Source organism: Canis lupus, chromosome 18, assembly GCF_048164855.1.
Source record: "Canis lupus baileyi chromosome 18, mCanLup2.hap1, whole genome shotgun sequence".
Classification (NCBI taxonomy): Eukaryota; Metazoa; Chordata; class Mammalia; order Carnivora; family Canidae; genus Canis; species Canis lupus.
The window spans coordinates 15,810,564-15,828,183 of NC_132855.1; the positions used below are offsets into that span (position 1 = coordinate 15,810,564).

Here is a 17,620-nt window from a genome sequence, read left to right on the forward strand (position 1 = left end):
TCTCCAGCTCATGAGATCAAGCCCCATAAGGGGCTCCTCATTCAGCATGGAGTCTCCTTGAGAGTCTCTCCTTCTCCCTCTGCCCCTCCCCCTGTTCATAAGTGTGCATAAACTCGCATGCTCTATCTAAAATTAATTAATTAAGTCTTTTAAAAAAAAAAACCCTCAATTGCACTAAAGGCAAAGTTAGAAAGAAAAGAGCCACACACCTAATAGAAAAGCAAAATTGTGGCACATATAGAAATTGAGAGGTATTGGTTTTTGAAGGTAACATTTCTTTAAGTCTTGAGTTGTCTGTTAACCTGGTAAGCTCAAAATATAAATATCCTCATGAAAAGCAAAAATTTATAATCAAGATGACTACTTTTAAAACTAAAATCAGCCTATAGATAATGATATTATATTGTACACTTTAAAATCTGTTAAGAAAATAAATAAATAAATAAAATAAAATCTGTTAAGAGGGATGCCTGGGTGGCTTAGCGGTTTAGCGCCTGCCTTCGGTTCAGGGCATGATCCTGGAGTCCCACATCGGGCTCCCTGCGTGGAGCCTGCTTCTCCCTCTGCCTATGTCTCTGCCTCTCTTTCTGTTTCTCTCATGAATAAATAATAAAAATCTTTTTAAATAAAATAAAATATGTTAAGAGATTCAAATATCAAATCTTTATGTTACACACATGAAACTAGCATAATGTTGTATGTCAACTGTACCCCAACTTAAAAACCTGTTTTAAGGGGATGCCTGGGTGGCTCAGCCATTGAGCATCTGCCTTTGGCTCGGGGTGTGATCCTGGAATCCAGGATCAAGCCCCACATCAGCCTCCTCCTGGGGAGCCTGTTTCTCCCTCTGCCTGTGTTTCTGCCTCTCTCTGTGTCTCATGAATAAACAAATAAAATCTGTTTTTTAAAAATCTGTTAAAAGGATAAATCTCATGTTAGTTGCTATTACCATCAGTAAAATTATAGAAAAATAGAGAGGGGGGGGATAAAAGAAATAAAGAAAGGAAAGAATGAAGGAAGCAAGAATTATTGTAAAAAAAAAAAAAGCAAGAAATGTCAGAGAAAGCTAAAAACTGAAGAACCAGATGGCGCTGATAATCTCTACTGAAGTATTAAAGAACGTTTTTCCCATAAACCACAAATTCATTATGAAGAGAAGGCAATAATTCAACATGACTATCAAGCACAAATTATGTGAGAACACATAAAATTTTAAGGAACTGGCCCATCATAATCCAAATAGCATAACTGTTCAAATAAAAATATATCTAAGTTAATTTTTTCAATAAAACATTATGGAAAATATTTTGTTTATCAGATTAAGATTTCATGCTACCTCCTCAAAGACTTCTCCTTCCTTATAAAACCTCTTCTCCTCCAGCTATGGCTTTACCTTTCTCTTACCCTTCATAGTCAAACCTCCTCACAGAATAGCCTTCCTTTGTGATTTCCATTTTTCCCCTAGGAATTCCTCATTCTAGGGCCACTGGACCAATGCTCCCATTCTTCTGTTAAAATTGCTCCAAGATCACCAGTGACCTCCAAATGGCTAACTCCAGTATTTTATTTTCAATACTCCAGCTACTTAACCTCTGACTCTCCTGACTCCTTTCTTACCTCTTGAAATCCTCTTCCATGACATGCTCTGTCTCACCATTTATCTCGTAATCTCTTGTGTTCCTTCACCTCCTATCCCTACCCTTCAATTTGTCATTCTCAACAAACACAATCATAGTACTCTGTTTCTAGAGTACAACAGCCTTCTCCATTAAGATTAGCTTGTGGTGAAAGAAAAGTTTGCCTTACTAAAGGCTTTAAACTATAGGTAAAGTCCATTTGGCAGTCTGAAAATGCCAGGGTTTTTTTTTAAACAAAAATAACTTTTCTTAAATACTCCAAGGGCCAAAAAATAACCTTCTGAAGAGGAACAAACCATCCCAGAGGGAATTTGAATGGCTCAGCCTATGGGCAATGAAAGCTTTATACTAAAGACTATAAAATTGTTCATTTATAGGACACTGGGGTTAGTGACCTCCAGATTAAAGTGGATAAAAATGAAGAGCTGAAATAAAATAGGTAACAGCACATTCTCCCAACTTTATGTACTATCCCCTTCATACACACACACACACACACACACACACACACACACACAAACAATTTATTCAGCCTGAGGAACCTGCTCCATCCTCAAGGCTCCTGTATAACTGTGCATGTCCATCTGTATTATATAAGTTATAATACTTATACCTCATTATATCATAATTCTTATTATCTATATTCCTATTATCCCTTCAGCTGCAAGCTGCCTGACAACATAAACTATATTTTATTCATCTTTCTACTCCTAGAAACTAATACAGTGCTTGGGTACTCAGAAGATTCTCAGTAAATGTGCATTGGATGGATGGATGGATGGATGGATGGACAAATAAATGAGCAGATGGACGGAGAGAGATGATGCAAAGGGAGGACTAACACAAGACTTGTTCTAGTCCTTAGAAGTTCCCATACATCTCCAACAAATCAACTATTTCCGCCCAATGTCCCTTTTTCACACTTGAAAGAGCCATATACATTATAAGGTTTGAAAAAAAAAATGTTTGTCAACTTGTCAAACCCTACAGGACAAATTTGTGTTAACTGAGGAGATAACTAGAGGGTCTCTAAGTCATATTATGACTAAAAGAAGTTTAAGCTCAAATATCTTAATGGTAGCAAGATATATTACATACACTAAAGTATCTTATTTTATCAAGCTAAGTATTTGCAGTTGTTGACCTTTAGACAACACCATTCTTTCTTCAGTGTACTACCAGCTCTGTCAGTCATATAATGCTGTCCTTTTCCAAAGACAATTCTGAATTGGCAAGCTTATCTTAACTAGGTAAAGTGCCATATCAACAACCATTATTGTAGTGACACAATGAAACAAAAGCAGAGGAGAATTTGGCAGAGATATCACTGGTTCCTTTTTTCCACAAAAAGTAGAGTTCAAATTACCAAAACCAAATAAATTCCACCAATTTTAATAACATTTTTAAATCAATTCAAATCTACCTTTTCAAAACTGATTTATTATCTTTCCAAACTGTAATTTGATTGTCCATGCTTATGCTACTCACTAAATTTTGCAAGCAGTAATTTGTCAATGGTATAAGAAGCAAAGATAAACTACCATTTTTATAAAATAGTCATACATTCCTTGAAAAATGAAGTTTAGGTTTATTTTTTTTTTTTAGAAGTTTAGGTTTAAATTAAAGAAACTACAAACATTTTTTAACTCCAAACACATCTCCCACACTCCTTTTGTTTAAAAAAGCCCAATACAGCCATTAATATCAGTCATTTCTCCCTAAAAAGTATAATATGGAATGAATTTTAACTTAAATTCTGGAATGGCAGGTGGTAGTCTGAATAATGGAAGATATTAAGCAAATATTCTTCAACTAGTTCATAAAACTAGATTTCAAAAAAAAAAAACTAGATTTCCTATTGCTTTACCATTCTTTCTCATTAATAGATATTACATGTAGCTTGAGGTAAAGCTAACCCTACTGCATCAAAGGAATAAAACTTTGAGTTTTTGCAAATGTATAAAAGGTATTTTTGAAAGATTTTCTTAATGAACAAGCAAATAAAAAAACAGTAATCACTCTTCTACTAATTTCAAATCATATATTACCCTCCTATATACAACCTCTCTGCACCAACCAAAAAAAAAAAAAAAATGGAAAAGCAAGTATCTGATCCAGAAGTTACACAACGTGTCTTCCATAATCTACAAAGAATCAAAGTTGTGCACTAACTTCAGCCAAATCAAGATACACCTCTTTCTGATAGGAAAGTTTTTTCTGAATTAGGAAGGTTAACTTACTCACAGCCCAGATAAGAAAGCATTTTAGTATGGTTAACACCACAAGATCCTGGAAGTAGAGAGTGAGTTAGAATTCCTTCTCTACCATTTGCTAAGTATATCTTAAGTTATTCAATATGTAAAGCACTTAGAGCAGTGCCTGATACAGAATAGTTCTCAATAGATGGAGGACAGCAACACACCTCTAGATCTCTGAGGCCTGGCATCACTAAGGAGAGTATCAGAAATTCAAACTCTCAGGTTCAATTCTGGATTTACAGAGTTAGAACCTGCATTTTTATCAAAATCCCACTGTGATTCAAATGCAACTTAAAGTTTGAGAAGCACAGCTAGAAAATATTTTTACATTATATTCTGAGATGTTAGGTATTACAATTAATTAAATTTTTGTTAAACCACTCCATTACTTTTCTGCAACATGAAGAAGTTAAATTTATTTTTAGTAAAAGGCAAAGTATTATTTGGGCTCAAAATTCCTCCATTGGTAGTTTCTTACCATACCTTATTCAAAGGCAGAGCCAACTAAAATCCAAAGTTGTAGAGGACTGCCATCTACTGGTAGTTTATTCTAATGCACACGCAAAATAAATTCATTCTGCCTTCCCATACCTTTATAAACACATTTGTTTAAAATGCAGCAAGGTTTTCTTTTTGCTTAATTCCTTTCTTGAAGATTATTGACAGGATTACACAACTAAATAATTTCACAAAAAGGCATCTTAAATACAGAGGAAGACAGAAGACAAAAAATTTTAAGTTTCCTTTTTTAAATTCAGATCAAGTCTAGGGACGTTCTCAAATTAAAAGACTGACCAGGGCAGCCCTGGTGGCGCAGCGGTTTAGTGCCCCCTGCAGCCCGGGGTGTGATCCTGGAGAGACCCCAGATCGAGTCCCACGTCGGGGTCCCTGTGTGCAGCCTGCTTCTCCCTCTGCCTGTGTCTCTGTCTCTGTCTCTCTAAATGAATGAATGAATGAATGAATGAATGAATATCTTAAAATAAAAAAATAAAAAACAAAAGACTGACCAGCTCACTCCTGGAAAATGTCCACATTTAGGTATACACAGTAACATTAGTCTTAGAAAATGGGCTTTGTTTTGAAATGTGCACATCTTGGAGTGACTTTTACTTTCTTCTTAAGATCTGTCTTTTTTACCATTTATATAGTATTTGGCAAGGGGAGTTTTCAGATTGGGAAAAAGTTTTTTATAACCTTCTATCTAAATATCTCCAATTCCACATTCTAACCTAAGGAAAAAATCAGAAATGTAGATAAAGAGATATGTACAAAAATGTACATTTCAGCAAACAAATCTTAATAGCTTCATAATAAGCTACTGAATGCATGCATCAAAATTTAGTTTTTCTCCTCTAATACTCATTTAGATCAGTTTGAATTTTTCTATATTACAAATAAATATATAAATGTATATACAAAAGGAAGGAAGGGAAGACAGAAAGAGGAAAGAAATAACTAGATGGCAACTTGAATGATTTTTCTATATTTTGGATCATTTCCTAATATACATTGTCAAAAGTCACATATAAACATCCAAGAATATTTCCATGGTTTTCAATAGTCAACTTGCTTTATAAGACTGTTATGTCATTTTACATGGCCCCAGGCAATATAGGGTATAGACTGTACTACCATCTCTAGCATTAGATTTTATCCCATGGCTAATTTTTTTAACAACTGTATAGAGATATCACCTCTTTAAAGTATACAGCACAGGTATTTAGTGTATTTACAGAACTGTACAACAATCATCATAATCTAATTTTAGAATATTTTCATCCTCCCAAAAAGAAAACTTACACCCATTAGTAGTAACTCCTTATTACCTCTGGCAATTCCCCAAATATGGCTGATTTTTACTAATTTACCAACCCCACTATTTTTTCACATTTTTGGTGGACACTTCAATGATATTATGTGTTTCAAACCCATTGAATGCAATAATCACTTCTGCCACTCAGACATTTCTGTTTCAAATTGTGAGATATTCTGCTTAACCATAGGAAAATAAAACATGTCAGAATGGCCTCTTTTTTTTTTCAAAAGATACTTTTTAAGTGTAAGACATAATTTAAGAACTAAGAGAAGTATCATGTAAGTACAAAGTCATCTGCTTTTTTCAAAACAATTAGCAATTGTCACTACTTTGGATGTCCATTATTAAATCTAGTGAAACGTCACACAAAAGCAAGGAATCTGTTTTTACTTATTTATTTTTTTTTTTTTTTTTTTTTTTATTTATTTATTCATGATAGGCACACAGTGAGAGAGAGAGAGGCAGAGACACAGGCAGAGGGAGAAGCAGGCTCCATGCACTGGGAGCCCGATGTGGGATTCGATCCCGGATCTCCAGGATCGCGCCCTGGGCCAAAGGCAGGCGCCAAACCGCTGCGCCACCCAGGGATCCCTGTTTTTACTTATTTAAAACTTCATTTTAATTGGGTTAACTTGATCTAGTTAAAAAAAATGGTACAGTGCAATCAATATAACATTTAATATGTGGTCTTAAGAATTGTCTTGATGCTACCAAAAAAATTAAAACTTATTTTGATTCAGCCAAAATACTTTTTTCTCGTATCATAATTTTTTGGTCCACATTTCTAGATGCACAGAATTTAGCAATTTGTCTTTTGAAGATTTTGTAGGGGGAAAAGATTTAAAACAGTTTATTAAACAACAGAGACCTTGGTCCCCTGATCTTTTTTTTTAGAGAGAACAGTGAAAAGCAGTTCTGACAGCTGAGGTTAGGAGGAGATACTTCATTGATAAAAGCCCCTCATCAAATTTTAGCTCTTTCTCTCCTCTCTTCATCCAACTCCGGATATCTCCCATACTCCTTAAATAATCCAAACATTCCTATTGCTCAAGTCAAGCAACTCTGCAATCCAGCCAAGGGTTTTGTTTCAAATCACTTGATGTAAAACATTTATTTGTACATCACCACCTAAAATATTCCTGTTAATTGATGCACTCAAATTCATTCTTCCTCACTTTTATTTCTGTGTATGAAAAGAACTGAGTTCACACAAATGACTTCTAAATTAAGATCATTTTTTCATGTCACTAAAGAAAAATATAACATAGATAGCCTACAATTTAATACAATGATTAAACAATAAACTCATTAAAATATGAGCCCAGAAAGAGCTAAAATATTATGAAATCCCTAGTTCATATTCCACAGGTCATACACACACACACACACACACACGTGTAAGTGTCACTATCTGGCTTCTTGTCCTCACTTCAGCATCAGCAGCTCCTCTATCACCCTATCACAGTGAAGTGAGAGGTAGGTGGTAGATAATAACTCTCCCACGCCAACAACAACAGTGTACCCAGGCAAACAACAAACCCTGGTAACTCAGGAAAAGCTCTGGGATTAGGGTAGGCAAGCTGCATGTAGTCCCATGTTTCGTAGAAAAAGATACCCAAAGTGGAAGGAACCCAGCCTCACTGAGCCAATTCTTGGTAAATGTAATAACCCTTTGTGAAATTCAGAAAAGGCCCCCATCCTCTGGGAGGTTTATTCCAGGTCAGGGCATATGCTTGATGAGCAGCAGGAGCAGGACTGCATGTGTCTCTGCTTGCCCCCAGTCCAGGTGCCCTAGTGCAGAAACAGCCTGCAGGACCCCGAGCATTGGCCACAGAGGTGGGTGAGGTGGGGAGAGGGTTCTGCAGCTTCACCTGGCCTATCACAAGTAGGGCAACGATGCCCTATCTATAAGATCAACTACTTCCTTCACTGAGAAAGCAGTCACACAGTTCTACCCAAAAAAGCTCAATTTCAATCAGTTCATGTACAAAAAGAAAATTTTAAAAAAAGACACTTTTACAGGGCAGCCCCGGTGGCGCAGTGGTTTAGCACCGCCTACAGCCCAGGGCGTGATCCTGGAGACCCTGGCTCGAGTCCCACGTCAGGCTCTCTGCATGGAGCCTGCTTCTCCCTCTGCCTGTGTCTCTGCCTCTCTCTCTCTCTCTCTCTGTGTCTCCATGAATAAATAAATAAATTATTTTTAAAAAAGACACTTTTACAAATATCTCTGTAGACCATATAAAAGTGCTGGTTATATGAAAATAAAACACATTTCACATTTAAAGTTTTATTTTTTCATTATTTTGCTTGACCATTTGAATATAAAGGTTTCAATAAAATATGTTTAACTCCCTGTGAATTCATACCCTATGATCTTCCATTTTTATATGGCCAAATATCCTAAATCTGATACTTGCAATAGCACTCATGATTAATGCAAATTACCTTTTACGCCACCAAATGATCCATAAGTCATATTGCAGGCTGTTCTCTGAAGATTATGTTCGTACATCAATTTGATCTGATACTGGTTTCCATGTTCCACATTACCCAAGGTTCCTAAGGAGAAAAAAATTACAGAACTGCTTTGTATTTGTTGACATTTAAAAATATTAATTTCCTCTCATCTTCTACACCAATTCTAAGTAATTCAATTTCAGTGAAATTTAAAAAGACAAAGCACTAAAACAATGCATATTATGAATAATTAGCACACTGATGACACCGAATGCCAGCACATTCTATGGCACAAGTCTTGGCTAGATTACACCATTAAATGAAATACCACCGTGGGTAACATTTCTTATCTATTTCCATTACATTTGAAGAAAGTATAATTATTTAAATAAAAACAAAACTTTCCAATTTCAGTCTGAAATAAATAAGGTTAAGTTCCTTACACCCAAACAATACTAGAGCAAAGGCCTGACTCAAAGTAACTTAGAAAAAATTCCCCATACTTTCAAGCAATTCAGTTTCCTGTCCCACCTCCCAAAATACTCAAGCCCCTAATACATTATATTCTAGTTTGTTTGTTTTTTTGTTTTTTTGGTTTTTTTTTTTGTTTTTTGTTTTTTATATTCTAGTTTAACAGCGAGATATTCTAAAGTTTCCTTCAGCAAGTATACAGGACAATATGTTTTATTTGAAGTCCATGAAGAAGAATCTCCTTCAAAACAAAAATACCTTTTCTTTTTCTTTTTCTTTTCTGCATTTAAGAGATCACATGTGCTACAATCACTTTCTATTTCTTTCCAAATTTGAAAAGATTCTTTTTTTTAATATTTTAAAAAGTATTTATTTGAAAGAGAAAGAGAGCACAAACGGAGAGGTGCGCAGAGGAAGAGGGAGAAACAGACACCCCACTGAATACGAACCCCTGACCCGGAGCTCAATCCCAGGACCATGAGATCACAACCTGAGCCACCCAGGAACCCTGAAAAGATTCCTAATCCTTATTGTACCTTATTTTACTCTCTGGTTGTTAGGCTTTCTAGAGCTAACACAGCTGGAGCTATGTCCCAGTAATCAGGCAAGAACATTATAGTTAAAATAGATAATAGAAAGAAAAAGGATTCAGAATGCAAGTTTTTCCATTAAAAAGCATCTTTGTCTTTCATTCAAAAATGCAAAATGAAAAACTTAAAATATAAAGTCAATGAAATAGTCCCCAAACTGGATAGTAATTAGATCATTAAAACAGGTTAAACATTTAAGTCTGTCTATATGTATGTGTATATATATTTATATGTGAGCATTTATTTGTTTTTTGTCCAAAAAGTTTTACCAGTGTACACTGAGGTTGTAAGAACCAAAATATTTCTCTTTCCATTTTAGAAGTGAGGCAGGTATGAAGCACCTGGGTGGCTCAGTAGTTGAGCGTCTGCCTTTGGCTCAGCTTGTGATCCCAGAGTCCTGGGATCACGTTCCCTGTGGGGAGCCTGCTTCTCCCTCTGCCTATGTCTTTGCCTCTCTCTCTGTGTCTCTCATGAATAAATAAATAAAATATTTTTTTAAAAAGAAGCAGAAATAGTGAGGCAGATATCCTAAGTCAACAAAAAAGTTTAAGAAATTTCCCCCAAAATCACACAGCTGGTAAAGGACAAAGTACTCAAACTAGGTCTTTAGAGTTAGCACTATATATCCTGGTACCTGGTTGTTCACCATTTCACAACTTGGAAAAAACTTGGTAAGCCAATGACAATTTTCCTAAACAAATCAGCCACCTAAAAACATCATTTCCACCTCCACCTTTCTCAGCCTGGCCTTTTCTTCATTTGGAAGGTGAATGGTTGAAAGAGAAAACTAACAGAGGAGGATTCCTTGGAGGAAAATCACTTCTACTCAATATTTATTTCCTGAAAATGGGAACAACAGATTTCACATCCCAATAGAATAAGAAACAAAGAGAAAGACTCAAATTTGCCAGCTAACCCTGACAGAAGAAAGCTTTGTGGAATCTAAATGGTTGTAAAATCAGTAACATCTAGGAATACTGAAGGGTAATCATAACCACATGGGCGAAAAGGAAAAGAAGAAAAGAAAAGAAAAGAAAAGAAAAGAAAAGAAAAGAAAAGAAAAGAAAAGAAAAGAAAAGAAAAGAAAAGAAAAGAAAAGAAAAGAAAAGAAAAGAAAAGAAAAGAAAAGAAAAGAAAAGAAAAGAAAAGACACATACACTAAATAACTCACATCCTTAACCTTAGGGAGAGGTCTAGCCTCCAAGAAATCAGAAAAAGAAATTCCAAGAAACATTTGGTTTGTCCCTACAGAAACTACAACTTTCGTCCTATACCTAAAACCAGATCAACCCCTCTGAGTAAGGAATGCACTTACACACGTTTGCTAGCTGAAAGGCCACTGAACACAGGGGTCAGTGTTCAATACTTATACAAACCTGGTACAAAATGACACGATGATTTGTGTTCTGAAAAAGCTCCAAAGACATCGATAATCTTCAAATTTCAGGTAATAACACTTTAACACTTAATAGTGGAACTACAGAGAATGGAAAACAATTTCTTCCTTAGATACTACTTTGGAATAAAGGTGGTATCTGAAAAATCTAAAATTTCTGACCATTTTTTTTCTAGAGAAGCATCAATGACACAAGATTAAAACTACTTAAACAGGGGGATCCCTGGGTGGCTCATCAGTTTAGCGCCTGCCTTTGGCCCAGGGTATGATCCTGGAGTCCCGGGATCGAGTCCCACATTGGGCTCTTTGCATGGAGCCTGCTTCTCCCTCTGCCTGTGTCTCTGCCTCTCTCTCTCTCTCTCTCTGTCTCTGTCTCTGTCTCTGTCTCTCATGAATAATAAATAAAATCTTTAAAAAAAAAAAACTACTTAAACAAAGGTTTTGTCCTGGGATATACAGATTGAATATAGCAAGTGTATCTCTATATAAATACAGTCCATGTATAGCTAAAACTAATATGAAGTTTCATCAATTAGAAAGTAAAAAGATTTTAGAACACTGACACTGTTGGCTTTGATTTAAACCCTATTTGATTTAAACAAAAAATTATCTGGAAAAAAATCAAAGATCACCTTGACAACAGTTTTTGGTGCAATTTAGGTTACTGTGGAGAAATCTAATGAAGTAAAATGAAATAAAAGCCATTAGAGATTACATTAAAAAGTTCATTGTGGGGATCCCTGGGTGGTGCAGCGGTTTGGCGCCTGCCTTTGGCCCAGGGCGCGATCCTGGAGACCCGGGATCGAATCCCACATCAGGCTCCCGGTGCATGGAGCCTGCTTCTCCCTCTGCCTGTGTCTCTGCCTCTCTCTCTCTCTCTCTGTGACTATCATAAATAAATTTAAAAAAATTTTAAAAAAAAATAAAAAGTTCATTGTGTTAAAAAACCAAATTAGATTATATAAGTCTATCAGAAGTAAAGAACCACATCTTTTGCCCACTCACAGAAAACATTAAAATTCTATAAATATGTCAAATGCTTAGCAAATGCTAGGTTGAGAAGTACACAATTTTTGGGAAAGAGTATTTAAGAGGATATAATCAGTATGGCTTATGCTCACACATCTGTAACCATTTACTTAGAAATTGGAGCCCATCAGAAAGGAACCTAAAATGCCATATGATGCTTTTCCTTTACCAATGTATGATAAGGTGAGCTAACTTCAGTTCAGCAAGACCCTGCTATTTCTCTATATTAAGCATGTATTTGATGACATATCACCCACCAAAAAGATGTCAGCACAGCAGCCTATGAAGAATTGTTTGGTGTGCCCAGGAGGTGTCCTTTAGTATGCCTCAAATCTTTTTAGAAGGACACTGCATATTAAAAATATATATATATATATTTGGGGAAAGGGGCAGATAAGGGTAAGAATGTCAAGTTCAGCTAACATTTTCATCTATTGACACCAGTGGTTTTACTTAAACTAAAAAATATTTATGCTTCCCCTGTTACAGTAAAAGCTAGGTAAAAGTTCAGTCTGGAACCTCAAGAAATATATTCAAGAGAACAAAAACATTAACTTCCCTGCTTCTCAATTTAAGCCAAGCCAGAAAAAATACACAAATTGTCAGCCTCCAAATATCATAAGAAGCCGAAGAAATGAGAGACAGAATAGGGATGTGAGGTGGGGCATAAGGGAATGTAGTCTGGAGAACTCTTCATCCCCAGAGAATACAAAGCTTGTAAAAGAATACAAAGAATAAAAGAGTGATAAAATCATCATTCCCATGACAAACAACTTTCATTTTCAACACTAATTTGAAGAAAAATACCATGTCCCATAAACAAGTTGTAACCAAACATGCCAGTTTCTTTCAGCAGGTCTTTTCGATAAACATACACTTTATCACTAGTCTCTTATGCCCTATGCCCCAGGGAAACTCAAGAGGTTTCTCTGAGGAAACTCTAGAGGGTTCCTATCTTTCTGGGCCATCATTCAAATGGGACCAGGGAAGGCCAAGAGTCTTACCTAATTTCCTAGTTTGTAGGATTCTTCCTTCTGCCTCCCCTCTTAGAGCCTCCAGAAGGGACAAATTCTCCAAAAAGTATTCAGGGGTAACTCTGTGCAAGCTCCCCTCCTCCATGTCCTGTGTAACCCAGTTAATAGTATCACCTCACTGTTAACAGCCTTATGGTGGAAAGCAGAGGAACAGCTAGATTCATGCAGTAAAGTAGCATATATCACACCTCCTCCATTTATCCTGGAACACTAAATATCTGCCCTGTCTCTAGGAAGAGCAACACCTTTTACCATGAAACCAATGGAAGCGTTTACCAATGACAGAGAGGTACTGTATTGGGCTTTAGGCATAAACAGAAAGTGGAAAAGAAAATGATAGTGGTAATAGAGAAAAAAAAGAAGGAAGAAGTAAAATAACACAAAGTAATAAATAGCCACTAACAATTGCCTCATCACCACCCAAATATTAGTTCACTTGTGTAATCAACATAATAAACATATGCGGGCAGCCCCGGTGGCACAGCGGTTTAGTGCCGCCTGCAGCCCAGGGCGTGATCCTGGAGACCTGGAATCGAGTCCCACGTCAGGCTCTCCGTGTGGTGCCTACTTCTCCCTCTACCTGTGTCTCTGCCTCTCTCTCTCTCTGTCTCTATGAATAAATAAAATAAAATATTTTAAATAAATAAATAAAATAAATAAATAAATAAAATAAAATAAAATAAAATAAAATAAAATAAAATAAAATAAAATAAAATAAAACATATGCCTACCATATACCATAGGCTAGGTTACCAAGCCTGCCTTACAAATCTAACAGAACTTCACCCCCAAAAAGAGACTACTTAAGAACATCTAGCTCAGAGGCACCTGGGTGGCTGAGTTGGTTGAGCATCCAACCCTTGCTCAGCTCAGGTCTTGATCTCAGGGTGGTGAGTTCAAGCTTCACATTGGGCTCCACACTAGGTATATAAATATACACATACAAATATAGTAAAGACAAATCATCACAAATTGAAAGCAAAATACAAAGAAAGCCAATGAGTATGAAAAATCCAAACCCTAGAAACTAATATTTATATCAAACTCCAAATAACACCTCTTATACAAGGATTAGGCCCACCCACAAAGAATTAGTTTTATTGCATCCATAAAAAATTTCCTCTATATTGACATCCATGAAAATAACTTTCTCAGCTTGAACTAAAATTTAATAACTAAAACAAAATTTTTTACAGTTACCTTTTATATTTAATAAGGACCAAAATGCTGAAACCAAACTACAATTAACTGCCATACTTGTGCCCACAGAACAGTGTCAGACAATGAAACCTGATTAAAACTCAAACAAGTGCCTTAAGGTCAAGTTGAGTGAAAACAACTAAAAGCCAAGAAATTTTAACCGTAAAGAGAAAATACTTGAGGTTCACCAAAGAAAAAGTACTTTAAACCACCATGACTCTCAGCATCTAATGAATATTGTTGTTGTTATTAAACATTTCTTAAAACTCCAGTATTCCTGGGATACTTGGGTGGCTCAGTTGGTTGGGCGTCTACTTTGGCTCAGGTTGTGATCTCTGGGTCCTGGGATCAAACCCCATGTTGGGCTCAGCTCCTTGCTCAGTGGGGAGTCTCCCTTTCCCCCACCTCACTGTGCTTTTCCCTCCTCCCCATTTGTGTGTGCGCTAATAAATAAATAAAACTTAAAAAAAACAAAACTCGGGATGCCTGGGTGGTTCAGTGGTTGAGTGCCTGCCTTCAGTTCAGGGCGTGAACCTGGAGTCCTGGGATCAAGTCCCACGTTGGGCTCCCTGCAGGGAGCCTGCTTCTCCCTCTGCCTACGTCTCTGCCTCTGTGTGTGTGTGTATGTCTCTCATGAATAATAAAATCTTTTTTAAAAAATTAAAGTAAAAATTTTTTTTTAAAAGCTCAAGAGTCCTGGATTAAAAGTACAGCATAAGGAAAATAGTCAGTGGTATTGTAATGGCATTGTATGGTGACAGATAGTAGCCACATTTATGGTAAGCACAGCATAATGTATAGAGAAGTAGAATCACTATGTTGTACACCTGAAACTAATGTAACATTGTGTGTCAACTGTTTCTTAATAAAAAATAAATAAACAAAAATTTTTTAAAACACTCAGGTATCTCAAGTATGCAAGAATTGGCCTCTATTAGTCACTGGCAACCCTGGACACAATTCCTGGGAAGGAGATTACAAGGAATCACTATTAGAAATTTGAATATGTATATAAACAGCAAACCAGAAAAAATGTAATAGCTAAGTACCTGAAAAAATAAATGAACAAGGTAAAATGTTAACCAAGATAAGAAAATCTTCAACCAAATGTTTTGTGTTCTCTAGCAAGTGAACATACGTATCTATTCTTATATAATAGTCAAAAACTGTTTTTAATACAAATTAATACAAATACAATAGAAAAAAATGTGTCTTACCTGAGACAGAATAGACACAAAGTTTTCTAGAATGCAACACGGCCAAATGAAGCATTTCAGTACCTCTGAAAAATGGGAAGAGTTTTTAAAAGCTTAAATATCAATTTCAGATATAACCAAAAAATTATAAAATAATTTTAAAAAGAGATTATAACCACAACCTGCCACCAGTAAACTAAAAATTTCCCAGATAACATTCAAAACTGAAAAATAAATATAACAGCAAGCACCCACTTTAACTTGGGCAAGTTACTTAATCTTTCTGAGCCTGTTTCCCTTCTGGAAAATAAGAGGTTTCAATTAAATGAAATAAAATCATGTGACAGCACCTTGTAAGGTATAAAGCACCACAGAATACTAACCATTATTAGTAAATGGCATATGTCACTTCCAGCTCAGAAGTTTTCTTAAGGCCCTGAAAATATTTCAGTTTGGACTAAATTGCCACTATCACCAATACACTTCTCAGTGCCAATCAAATGGTTTCCAAGACATAACACAGTCTACAAATCCTAAGTCCAGTCTTCAAGGGTCAGGTCAGTGGCCAGGATGAGTAAAAGGTGTAAATGGCTATGGTCTGCTGTAGAGTGGGGGCAGACTAGAGGAAGCAACTACTACTCTGTTCTAGGCATATAGCCAAATCTCCACATTTTTCAAGAAAAGCCAGAAAGCAGGAATTTTAGTGAGATCTCCTGGTTCTTAAGTACTGGCAACCCTTTTAAATTTAAAACACATCTATAAGTAGTCCTCCAGCGTATGACCTGATACAGACTCTTTTTGTTCTAAACTAGGACTATAATTGAAATCTGAAGAACTGGATGGGAGTCCTAACTGTGCACCTTGGTATCTGTGTAATCATTTAGCCTTTCAGAGTGTTAGTCTCTCATTTACATAATAAGAATTATATAATACCTACAAAACATAGTTATAATGGACATAAATGCTCACCATTCACTCTACTACTAGAAAATGCTATATATATATCCATATACACACACACACACACACACACACACACACAACTATCACATACTCAATATTGACTTCAAAAAATTTTGAGTCAAACCCAAAAAATTTTTTCTATCATGCACAGGAAAAGAACATTATGTCATGATAAGATAACAGAGTATGGAACAGATAGACCTGGATCTGAATTCTGGCTGTATGACCTAAAGTTCTGAGCTCTAGTTGGTTTCCTCATCTTTATTTTTTTTTAAGATTTTATTTATTTATTCATAGAGACAGAGAGAGAGGCACAGAGACACAGGCAGAGGGAGAAGCAAGCTCCATGCAGGGAGCCGAACGTGGGACTCGATCCAGGGTCTCCAGGATCACGCCCTGGGCTGCAGGTGGCGCTAAACAACTGCGCCACCAGGGCTGCTGGGTTCCTTATCTTTAAATACAAATTCCATCTTATAGATAAGATTATTAAGATAGTACTAGTTAATTAATACCACTACAGTATCCAATCATTAGTATTAATCTCCTCCCTTCCAACAAGTGATCACATAGTTAAAAGCTATACTTAGGACTACTGAACAGAACAATCATGAAACACTTTACCCTTTTTTTAAGATTTTATTTATTCATGAGAGACACAAAGAGAGAGAGAGGGGCAGAGACACAGGCAGAGGGAGAAGCAAGCTCCATGCAGGGAGCCTGATGTGGGACTCGATCCCCGGTCTCCAGATCAGGCCCTGAGCTGAAGACGGCACTAAACCTCTGAGCCACCTGGGCTGCCCGCACTTTACTCTTTTAAAAAATGAAAAGATTTAAAAAAAAAAAAAAAAAAGATTAAAATGTTTCTTTAGAGGCAAGAATCCTTCTGTCTCCTTACTTTATAACCCCATTATGCCTAATATATGCTAGGGATACAACAGGCACCTAATCATCATCTTCTTTAAATGGGAGTAGATATTTACCAACCACGTCAGACACAAAATCTCTCTGATCCAGCCTATCACAGTGCATAAAAGTCCTATCTCATGCCCTGTATCTATGAAGCAGCTTCCCATCAGAATGAAACATCACTAAAAGGGGATTAATGTTCAAGAATGGTTGTTCAGGTTTTTCTACCAAGAGTTAAAGCCCTAAATAAATGGAAACTGGGGTCAGTAAATTATGATGAGCAAATGTAGTGGGTCAAAACCAAGAGCTCAGGGCACTCCCAGACTTAGGAAGGCAAAGGGAACTTTAAAAAAAAAAAAGGGGGGTAAGAGATAACAAGACCACCTCTATTTATATAACTTTTCAGAGTACATACTTATATAAATAATTGAGAAATACAGGCTCAATTTTAAGAAAATTCATATATGAAAATAAAATTAGCAGTATCAACAGGAAATAAAAAGCAGACATATTACACAAAATGCAAACTAATAAACGGTTTCCTAAAATAAATTAAGACTAAAAATAAAGTACTTTGAAATAAAGCTCTTGTTAGAAGTAAGACTTACTTTGTGGATTGAGCTGGCTTCTTTTAAGAAACTAAGAATCTTTATACACCAAATAAGTG

The 17,620-nt window shown here is 36.1% G+C and overlaps 1 protein-coding gene across 16 annotated transcripts in view; it reads right to left on the bottom strand.

Annotated features, from left to right (window-relative positions):
- The window catches only part of BBS9 (Bardet-Biedl syndrome 9), a 432,524-nt gene that overhangs the window by 386,334 nt on the left and 28,570 nt on the right, over nt 1-17,620 (bottom strand). For 14 of the 16 annotated variants that reach the window (XR_012010672.1, XM_072783523.1, XM_072783520.1 and 11 more), the window contains 2 exons: nt 15,106-15,170; nt 8,157-8,270 (listed from right to left, as the gene is read on the bottom strand). Coding sequence is in view for 14 of the 16 variants with exons in the window: in XM_072783523.1 (XP_072639624.1) it covers nt 8,157-8,270; nt 15,106-15,170 (179 nt within the window). In the remaining 2 variants the exon portion in view is untranslated. The remainder of the gene's footprint in view (nt 1-8,156; nt 8,271-15,105; nt 15,171-17,620) is intronic. The other 2 variants (XM_072783531.1, XM_072783529.1) reach the window with 1 other exon arrangement.